This window comes from Spinacia oleracea, chromosome 5 (assembly GCF_020520425.1).
Source record: "Spinacia oleracea cultivar Varoflay chromosome 5, BTI_SOV_V1, whole genome shotgun sequence".
NCBI classification, from domain to species: Eukaryota; Viridiplantae; Streptophyta; class Magnoliopsida; order Caryophyllales; family Amaranthaceae; genus Spinacia; species Spinacia oleracea.
The window spans coordinates 14417254-14427547 of record NC_079491.1 but is presented as its reverse complement, the minus strand read 5'-3'; the positions used below and the strand labels follow the sequence as shown (position 1 = coordinate 14427547).

General features: G+C 35.8%; 2 protein-coding genes across 7 annotated transcripts; both read left to right on the top strand.

Moving 5' to 3' along the window:
- The first annotated feature begins 1165 nt into the window (after positions 1–1165).
- On the top strand, positions 1166–3973 carry LOC130459076 (uncharacterized). Its single transcript, XM_056828148.1, has 4 exons — positions 1166–1503; positions 1786–1874; positions 2023–2130; positions 3510–3973. Exons 1-4 carry the CDS (start codon positions 1305–1307, stop codon positions 3711–3713), a joined length of 600 nt encoding a protein of 199 aa, XP_056684126.1. The 5' UTR covers positions 1166–1304; the 3' UTR covers positions 3714–3973.
- Positions 3974–4114: 141 nt separating this feature from the next.
- Positions 4115–8005, top strand: LOC110789487 (uncharacterized). 6 transcript variants are annotated; one of them, XR_008920747.1, is made up of 7 exons: positions 4115–4674; positions 4766–4832; positions 5274–5309; positions 5390–5441; positions 5976–6049; positions 6872–7031; positions 7515–8005. XR_008920747.1 is itself a non-coding variant. In XM_056828149.1 (6 exons), the coding sequence occupies exons 1-6, from the start codon at positions 4579–4581 to the stop codon at positions 6925–6927; spliced, it is 381 nt and encodes a 126-aa protein (XP_056684127.1). In that variant the 5' UTR covers positions 4115–4578; the 3' UTR covers positions 6928–7454. The 6 variants fall into 6 exon arrangements, 2 of the variants coding, with proteins under 2 accessions (XP_056684127.1, XP_056684128.1); XR_008920746.1 differs by having other exon boundaries at positions 7509–8005; XR_008920749.1 differs by having other exon boundaries at positions 4115–5002.
- Positions 8006–10294: the final 2289 nt, after the last annotated feature.

The following is a 10294-nucleotide window of genomic DNA, read 5'->3' as shown; positions in this document are numbered from 1 at the left end:
GATCTGCTAATACTTTGAACCCTACATAGATTTGCAAAGAGGAGAGACGTTGAGGGGAATAATACACTAAACATACGCAGGAGTATGTATTACGGAGAATGTATTTTTCTTGTATTTTATCCTTTTAGAAATACAGAGAATAGCGTATTTTCATTAGCCAACAACACTGCTGGATTAATTAACCTGATGGCAACTGTTCTCGAAAAAAAAACAAATCCACATATTCACTCAAACTAATTATATACCCATAGTATATACTAGATTTTAGCCCGTGCGATGCACGGTTTCTTAAAATTGTTATGTTTAAATAAAACTCTTATGTATATACCAATTTTATATATTAGATTAGATTAGTTTTTGATTGCATTGAATTTCATTTTAGATTTTTTAAAAACTACGAGAGTGTTTGTTTTTGGATGAAATTGTATATGCTAATATTAATAATTAATCAATAAAAATATCTACGTGGCACTTAATTATTTATGTACGTGGCACTTGACTTTTCTAATTAAAAAATAATTTTGAAATCTTATTTTTCATTGGTTGTAACCATTAGATTTCATACGCTGCGCTCTAAAATTAGACTAATGTTTGATTAAGTTGAAGTTATTTATTTTATTTTAGATTAGTGTTTGATTTTGGATGAATTTTATTTTGGATTTATTTTTTAATTATTAGAGTGTTTGATTTTAGATGGAGTTATATATATTAGTAATTAATTAATTAAAATATCTACGTGGCACATAACTAATTATCTACGTGGCAATTGATTTTTTTAATTCAAAAATAATTATAAATCTTATTTTTCATTGGCCGAAACTATTAGTAATCCTAGGTGGCGCTCTAATATTTCAGCAAATATGCCTCCTTTATATATATATATATTAGATTAGAGCAAGATTAGCGCTAGTATAAGCTAAGACTTCCACATCATCCTTTTATTAATTTCTCAAATTCTTGTTGAGACCCTTCCAGACTTACTTAATTTTTTCACTTCACCCCTCTTACTAATTCAAGATTCTCAAACTTAAGAAAATAATAAAAAAATTAAAAATTAATATTGAATTTACTGTTTAAACGTATTAAAAAAGTCTCGAAATTCAAAACTCGTGCTTAGGCTAGGTTAATACTAAAAACGAATATTGCTAAGACTAGCGATAATCTTGCTCTTAGTAACTATGGCCGAATATTTGGCCGGGGTTTTGCAACTCCAGTCATCCAAATTCTAGGGTTTTTTATCCTTTCCTCTCTCCTCTTCTACAATCGGGAGCTTCGACCTCAAACAATTGGTCATCAAATTAAGAATGGATGAGCCAAAGAAACCGCAGGTATTACCAACGGTGGCAATTCCACACTTCCAAGAAGGCATATCATTGGTGTTCTCAAAATGGTGGGCCCTTCAAATGGCTGTTCAAAACGAGTGGGGAGGCCATGATTCTCATACTAAATCTCTCAATTTCTCCTCTGATATCTTTAATTTCTTCTACAAACCTAATCGCAAAGGTATAATTCCTTCAATTTTTCGTTTTTTTTGTTGCTAAATTAGTAGAAATGTTTTCTTCTATAATTGAATATCGCGTACTAAGCTACCTATAATCGTATGATTATTTTAATTTATTTGGATATGGTTCTTGCCTAATTTGGACTTTGCCTGAAATTTTGGTTTAAAATTTAACGGTTTTCATATTGCTGTCTTTCTGGGTTATTTGGAGGGGTTGCATTTGACTGCTATTTGAATTTGATTATTATTTTTTGAATTGTTTGTATTTTGATTGTTTTATTCAGAACCCATATACATAGATGATTTAGAAGAAGAACTAAACGTAGGCTTGGATTCTTTCAATACAACTGCAGATGACGGCAGCGTCGAGGAGGTTATTGCTTCATTTAGTTTTTGTCACCTTCTCCAAGTTACATGCTGAATTTCCATGTTGAATTGAGTTGAAATGCTTAAGATTTTGTATCAGCAATAATGGGTTTATTCTAATTTAGACTCTTGTATCTGCTTTGTAATGTGTATAGGTGGCAGTGCAATTGATGGTTATGTATGAAGAGTGTTTGGAAGGGAACTATCAATCAATTCAGAAGTTAAAGCAAATGAAATCGCAGCCTGTTCTTCGTGTAGAACAGGTAATTAGCATTTTTCTATCATGTTTTTTCATTTTAATGAGGATTTAGATGACTATGCAACAACTACGTTAATTGGAGAATTTGGAGCTATGTGCAACACATTGTTATTTGTGATTTTTTACACTCTGTATCTGGATTGGGAGCTTGGCATGATGTTCTTGGCGTGAAGAATTTACATGAGCAGTGAAGGTCTTAATATGTATTCCTTAATACGGAGTACTCAATAGTGGAGAAGTTTGTTGAAGTTATGATCTTTTTTAAAAATCAAAACATAACGTGGATCAATAAACTGTCCGGGAATATGAAACTAGAGAAGAGGATTTACCCAGTTTTGATACTCTAGGCCTATCCTTAAGATCTCTACTCTGGGAAAGGTTCTGGATAGCACTCATTGTGAGCGTTTAGATTACGGAGTATGTTTAGAAGCTAGGTGACTATGTATCCAGTATATACTAAAACTAACTATGTTTCTGTTGTACGGAGTATCATCTTGAAAATAGTTGTTACCCCTGAAATGATGTTGCAAAGTTGTACATGCATTTTGAGAGGATATTTGGTTTACTGATTTAGAGGCATGGACATGAATCAAACAACAACCGGTACTTTGTATTTGGTTCAAATTGATTTTATTTCCGTATCAAGCCTAATCACATTCACCGAAATTAAACCCCCCCACCCCCACCCCCACCCCCCACCTTGGGTTTCAAAAAGACAAAAAGCCTTATCTGGAACCTGGAGATAATGGAAACCACCTCCACTGGCGGCACCACCACCACAATCACACCCATTTCACTAGTTCACCCATCATATCTACCCACCTTGTTATCAGCCTTATCACAACCACTTCACTGACACAGCAGCATTACAACCATTTCTGCTTTTTAGGAGAGAGGAAGAAGAGTTGATTTGCTTGGTTGTAAGGGCTAAGGAGGAGGAGGGGAGATAGGAGTGTGTATGTGAGGAATGCTTTTAGCTAGATATGTGGTTTTATAGAACTTGAACCTAACAGGAGTAATAAATAAGAGAATGGTTTCTTCCGGAATTTCACCAAACGCACTTGAATGTTATGATCACACAATGAATTGCCTGGACTTCTTCCCTTTTCTCCTTGATCGTTGTTCGCTATTGATGTTATACCCCTTCAATGCCTCATTACAGTGGGTAGTTGTTCTTGGTGGAGTCGAGGAGTATATGCTTTACGGTTTATCACTAGTAGTTCACTAATTCCAGCCTGAACCTGGACTTTGATCCGAAGCTTATACATATAGGGGGGGGGGGGAGACTCATTCTAGTTACGATGTCATTGATCCTTATTTTGGATTTTAGAAACTGTAATATGTTGTTTTGCTTCTGTTGAAGTGCAAGTTACTATATGACAGGATGCAAGTGACAGTGATGAGGGTGAGGATGAAAATGAGAATAGCATGGGGAATGACGAGGCATCAAATATGATGGTAGATACACCAGAGTCCTTTCTAAGTACAAACTCCACAGAAACACAGAAAAACAATAGCAGACACCAGCAGATGGAAGAAGCTGAAGATGGATGGACTGTAGTTCCCTCAAGAAAGAGCAAGGGTTGAAAAAATTAGTTTGGGAGTTGGGACCTGATGATGCACTTCCTAAACCGTATGCATCAGATAATACTTTACTTGTACCCAATTTTGTTTTCCTTAGTTTTATGTAGCACTTAATATATGTCAAAGGCTCGAGTCCTGAGTGTATTGTGACCAGCATTACCTGGAAACTGGTTTTCTCTGATACTTTGGAGCAAACACATGTCCAATTTTCCAGCTTGTTATTTTCCCATCTAAACTAAAATTGTCGTCTGTTACCAAATGGATCTGCACTGTTTCCAGCTATACTTATGTCACCACTTATATCAGAGAACATTTCGCGTCTTTGTAGTCTCTACTGGTAAGCAGCGTGTTATGGTCTCCTTCAAAATTGATTTACTGCATTTCAATGTCTTCTCTTGGGTGGTATGGTAAATTGGTAACTATGGTCAATGACTATTTATATCTATATACGAAGTATACTATTCTGGCCTCCTAACGACCGGAAAGTTGAGACGGCCATTGTTTACAACACCAGGTTATGGCATGCCATCATGGTACACGGGTCAGCCCAACCCAGCCCCGTCAGCCACACCTGACTTCAATTCGTAAATTTGGCTTGTGATGTTTCCTGTGGAGGTGTGGTGGAGCAACCATTATTAGGGCAATACAACTGATGACTCAGTAAAATGCTTAAAAGTATAAAAGTTATATTCTTATAGGTAGAACTCCTTGATATTATCCTAACACTGCTAAAGTCTCATACGTTACTTATTATTCACACAATAGTTAAATGTCTGTTATAACCTCAAAATCCTTCATGTTTTTATTTTGTCATTTTCCTTAAAAATAGAGTGATTACGTTTTTAGCCCCGACTTCCTACACTGCTGCATGTTCCTCGCACCTGTTATTTGCCTCTCTGGACCCGGGTTACGTTTCACTTTCTTGCTACCTCTCTCTACTCTCCTCTCCTCTCGAATGGCGCTGGTACTTCTCCTCCCCTCTCCTACTTCTCTTCTTCAATTTGTCCTCCTAATTTTTCCTACTAATTTCTCTTCTTTGATGACCTGTTTTATAGGACATCTCCCAGGGCGTTCGTTTTGAAGGGCTCCATTTGCCACCGAACTATCGGCTCTCCATCATCGGTTTTAGCAATTCTCTCTCTCCTCTTTTTCCAAAGTTTCAATATTTTCAGTTTCTATTTGATTAATGCCATTTCTAATTCCGGGTTTATCAAAAAATGGAAAACATTAAAAATAACCCAGTTGAAGGTTCATCTGCTATTTCTACATATGGTCGCTGCAACTCTTGCAAGGTTAATAACTTTTTTTTTGTTTCATAATTTGATTTTTTTTGTGTGTGTGTGTGTGTTTATTCTAGGGTTTTTTTTTTATTTCTGTTTGTAATTGGGCGATAATGGAGATTAAAGATGTAGGTGGAATGCTTCGTTGTTTAGATTTCAATTCTACTTTTAGGGCTGTGATCGATTTTATTTTTCCTCTTTTTGTAAATTTTGTTTGAATTAACACGACCTAAGGTTTTAGGGTTGCGATCAACTCTTATTGATATGCGGGTTCCTATTGCAGGTTCCTTCCAAAGTGGACATACAGCTGGTAATTCAGGTATATATATGGGCAATTCTATGGAGTTCTCTTACGAAGAGCTTGCAAAAGCGACAAATAATTTTCAACAGCAGTTATAGGATTGGTGCAGGTGGATTTGGAGAAGTCTTCTTCGCATAGCACAGAGGCGAGGTTTGTACCTGTAGTTTCTATGAATAAAAGTCATAATTCTGACTGACCTATTTTGCATAGCTTTACTGTTATCATAAGGCATTGCGCGACTTCTTCTTAGGAATTCCACTGATCAACTTCCTTGGAGATTATAGTTTGAAAATCTGAAACAGATCTATTCCATAGAGCTGAATACTCGTCCAACAACGAAGAACCCTAAACAATAGAGCATATAGTGTGAATAAAAGACAGAAGATGTATTGTAGGGAATATGAAGTGGTTTTTGTTGTTTACTATTTGAATTAGTACATTATAACATCTTAAACAAGTTGGTTCCGGCATTTTATGTCAGATGTCAGAATGATGACTCCCCTCCTACGTTCTATGTATTATAGCTCAGTTCATGTCATGGGAAGAAAGAGGTGAGGTCTAGGATGGCCTTATCCCATTTGCTAAATGATATGATATGCCATTTCTTATTTGCACACTTACCTGTCTGAAAATAAGGGGAAGCTCTAAATTGCTGACTAATTTCATTCTCTTTGAATCATATAGCAACAATCAAGAAGATGGATATGCAAGCCTCAAGGGAGCTGCAGGTCTTAACTCGTGTTCATCATTTGCATCTGGTATGCTTCTGCTTTTGACATAACTTCTTTAGCCACTTTATTCTTATAGTTCCAACATAAGTTTCTGTGATTCGAATGGAATAGGAATATAGGTTTATAGTGGCTCTTTTTTCTATTTCTGGATCAAATGTCTTGCAGCCAAGTCTTTTTGTGGTGCTTTCTGGGTAAATGAAACAAGCGATTAGCATGTTTGGATTTCAAGAAACTGTTAAATGGCTTGCATGACTCAGTTTCTTTAAGAGTTAAGAGAAGATTTTTTTTAATTATTGACAAAGATTGATTGTATATCTTATTAGCTTATAACATTAAGGTGTTTTTTGGTAGGCTGGTGCACCCTTTTCTGTTTGCCTTCCCTGCTCATACAGGAAGCCTTGTATTATTTTTTGAAGTTTTTGATAGTAATACAACGCTTTCTCACGTATCAAAAAATGAGTGACATTTGATTACTATATACTGCGTGTAACTACTGAAATATAGATGTACGTGTGAAAGACTAAGGTCCTAGAGGTACATGTCAGAACCTTCAACTGTGTCCTTGAGTTTATGAACTGTTTCAGAAATTTTACTCTTTTGAAACTGGCAAATGTAAGCTTGTTTGAAGTTTATGTGCAATTGAAGTAAGAAATTAAATCATAATAAGTTCCACTCTATCATGCCATTTTTACGCTGCAACCCGAAAGTAGCCTCCGTCCTCTTTTGAGTAGACTGATGGGGGCTTGAGCTTAGTGACTTGTAGCAAACGTAAGCTTTAGAAGTTTAGTTTATTTGTAACAAGCGTAGAGTAACAACGCACCTCAATGATTACATCTGATTGATCTCCAGGCAAAGCTAGCCAGAAAGGAGATGCGGGATCACGAGGCTTTTTTGAAAAGCTTTGAAGTCTCCTAACCTGCGCGTTTGGAGGAAGTTATTCGGTCGATTGATCGAGCTCTTGGTCTTGAGAGATGTTCTGGGATTCATGGTAGTTTTGTTCATCTTAAAGGTTAGTTTGCCGGTGTATCGCTTCCATATAAAGTCAAATCATCTTGATGTTGATTCATCACAGCCCAGGGTGTAGAAGTTCCCTCAAAGCTCAAATTTTGTTTCTATCATGGAGGAGAATGTATCTTGATTTTTGTTGGGTGTAAAACCTTAGTTGCACTCAGCACTCAGGCTGATCGTATTAAGGCTTTATGCCATGTGATACTGCTGAGCCACGGGGGTTATGAGGGGTGTCTTTGGCTGCCTCAATATGTCAGACTCACAGGAATATTTAAGTCTACTGTTGCAGAATTGATCATGAATTTCCAGCTCTCTTTATCAAATGTTGTATAAATGTTGCATCAATTATCAGCGATAATATGGCTTATTTACAACATATGTATTCTAGATAATTATGGACATGTGTTTCTTGCTTCGCTTGGTACTTGCCTTTGCTTTGACATGCCTTCTCTTATACTTCACTTAACTAATGACCTAGGTACAGGATGGCACTCCCCTTGGCACGCTTCATACTTTCTAACATTGTTGGAGTACACTACTAAATATGTACTAGAATTGTTAGTTTGATGGCCTGCTATGTCATGGAATATGGAGTTTCGTACCCGGGAAGTGAGAGTTACGCTACGTTTTGTTCCTGACAGGTATCGCCTATCAAGTCATCATCCAAAACATGTTATTTACCTTTGAACAGAGTTCTTACTTTGCGGCTATGTGCACACATGATGAGTAATGTTGCTTTCATATGTTATTATGCCACCCATTTTAATAAAGAAGAAAATTCAGCTGATCAATTTCAGCTTTAGATTATTATACACTGGATCTAATTAGTCAATAGTTGTGCTTTGCTCTTCATGTTTTGTGATAGTCTTTCTTCCTCTTTGTTTTCTACTCAAAAACCTTTTGCAACCATAGGTTTAAGATTGTGTATATTTGAACCTGTAGATGCCAATTATCATATACCTTGATGGTAAAGTATGTTTAGAGCAGTTAGCTTAGGCTGTATTAGTAGTTGTATAATCTACTTGGTTGATAAATATTTTCTCGTCGTGATGTAAGCTACAATCTACTCCTTATTCTCTTACAATGGCGCTGAGATTTTACTTTTCATACACTTGTAGGGCTCAAGTCTCTTAACATTAGTTATTGTAAATGTGTTACAGAGGCAATTATAATATTTTTATGTAATATATATATATATATATATATATATATATATATATATATATATATATATATATATATATATATATGTATATGTATATATATATATATATATATATATATATATATAGAAGTAAATGGAGAATCCTACTGTAATGGAGCATGTTCTCATTTACTCAAAATACAACAGTAACGGACGTGTTTTCTGCCTTTCGGGTCGGTTATATCGCCTCTATATGGTGTGTCGATTTGTCTTTACATTCATGTATGGCTAGAAAAGTAGGACGATATACCAAGTATTTTGTAGGAGTGTGTAATATTATTGTTTGTTCAGGTATGTCTTGTGTGTTAAATTATGGCTAGAGCTGTTGGTTCTAGTCCATGTATTTTTTCCATTGTGGGAAATTTGTTACCCATTTTGTGGCTTACTCCAATTCCCCCTTTGGGGAGGAGGTTGTAGTTGTCTGATTTCTCCCAAAGCTTCTTGGCTTTAAGACTCTTTGGTAGAGAATGATCTGCTTTAATAGATATCCCATCTTCTCTTAAAATACCAAAAAAGAAGTTAAAAGAATAATCATTTTCTTACATAGTCGATGAAAAGGACAAATCACCAAAACGACATTTTAGTTCCATGTTTTTGTTTTTTTTGTTCTACTACGAGGAGTTCCCACTGCCTTTGGCGAGTGGACTAATCTCCCGCGGGAGTTTGCATGGGTACCTTGATGGGCAGCATCCCTCCCAGTTGAGATTTTTTCCATTCCCAAGGCTCGAACCCAAGACCTTGGTTAAGGAGCAAGAGGCCCTTAACCACTCATGCCAACCTCAATTGATTTAGTTCCATGTTTTTGTGAATTGCAACTATACTGTTAACTTGTTAAGTATGGCTATTGGCACGTGCAATGATGTATCTACGCGTGCGACAAATTAAGTTGCTCTGAGCCCTAATTTCCACATAGCTTATTATCAGTAGAAATAAGGTCAATTCAAGAGGTACGAATGCAAATGGTGCAAAACTTAAATGGTGTAGATATTTTAAAATGGAGAAAGTATATATCAAGGATAGCCGTGATAAAGATAAAGTCATAAAATCACATTTTTATGTGCAATCTTAATGGCCAATATTGGGTCAAATTTTGCTCTTTTTTAGGAAAGGCTCAAGTGCTCAAGGATTATGTGTATTTGCAATTGTACGAACAATGAGAAATCATTAAGGAAATGTCACAGGAATTGATCCAAACGCACTCAACATTTGAAAGGCTTGGCAATAAAAGTCAACGGCAATCTAGTTTCTTTAATGGTGGCAAGATGTGGATCACATTAGAGTCAAAGTGTAGATCTATCTATGATCCATCTAAATTAAGTCAACGGGTCCATGTTAGCACAATTCATAGAGGTGATTATCAACTTCCTATGTTTAGACAAAAGTAACAACGTACAAAATTCAGAAAGCCAATTTCTAATTACTGGTTACACTTTTTTTTTTCCCTTTCGTTCCTTTGATGGCCGGTTATAATACATTGACAGTATATCATAACATCTACACTTCAACTTTAGACATATATCCCTTAGCACGATTGTTAAAGGCATCACTAATTTAAGTTCATTAATCTAAATCATACAATTTTTAAAATCATAAAACCACAAACTGAAAACTGACTGTGGCACCAAACAATCCGGTGAGTAGTATATGCCATATATTCCGTAATATGGTTGTTGAAAAGGAGAAGGGGGGTGTGTGGTAAGTACCCAAAATTAGCCTCAAAAACCCCACAATTATCATCAAAGCTTGACATATCAACCACTCTATTTAAGCTTGACATCCACATTACACAAAACTAGAAGAAAAAGAATGGGAATTGCCGCCAAACTATACATCCCAATGCAAATTATATGAATTTCTTGTACTAATTTATAAATATATATATTTTTATAAGTGGTAAACTAATTATGTTGAACAAGACTAAAGTTTAGAGAATGCATAAAATTCCATTATATTAAGATGGCCCCTCCATTACTTCAGGCGCTTTTGCTTCCCAAAACCAGCGCCATTTCACATCTTTTTCCGTGGTCAACGCTTTATATAATTCTTACTTTGACAATCTG

Bases quoted from the DNA above. Each gene is read 5' to 3' on its own strand.
- LOC130459076 (XM_056828148.1), top strand. From the start codon at position 1,305: ATGGATGAGCCAAAGAAACCGCAGGTATTACCAACGGTGGCAATTCCA. The intron at 1,504-1,785 runs GTATAATTCCTT...TGTTTTATTCAG, and splicing joins CTACAAACCTAATCGCAAAG to AACCCATATACATAGATGAT. The intron at 2,131-3,509 runs GTAATTAGCATT...ACTATATGACAG, and splicing joins CTGTTCTTCGTGTAGAACAG to GATGCAAGTGACAGTGATGA.
- LOC110789487 (XM_056828149.1), top strand. From the start codon at position 4,579: ATGTTCCTCGCACCTGTTATTTGCCTCTCTGGACCCGGGTTACGTTTC. The intron at 4,833-5,273 runs GTTTTAGCAATT...TTCCTATTGCAG, and splicing joins CTATCGGCTCTCCATCATCG to GTTCCTTCCAAAGTGGACAT. The intron at 5,442-5,975 runs GTTTGTACCTGT...TGAATCATATAG, and splicing joins TCGCATAGCACAGAGGCGAG to CAACAATCAAGAAGATGGAT.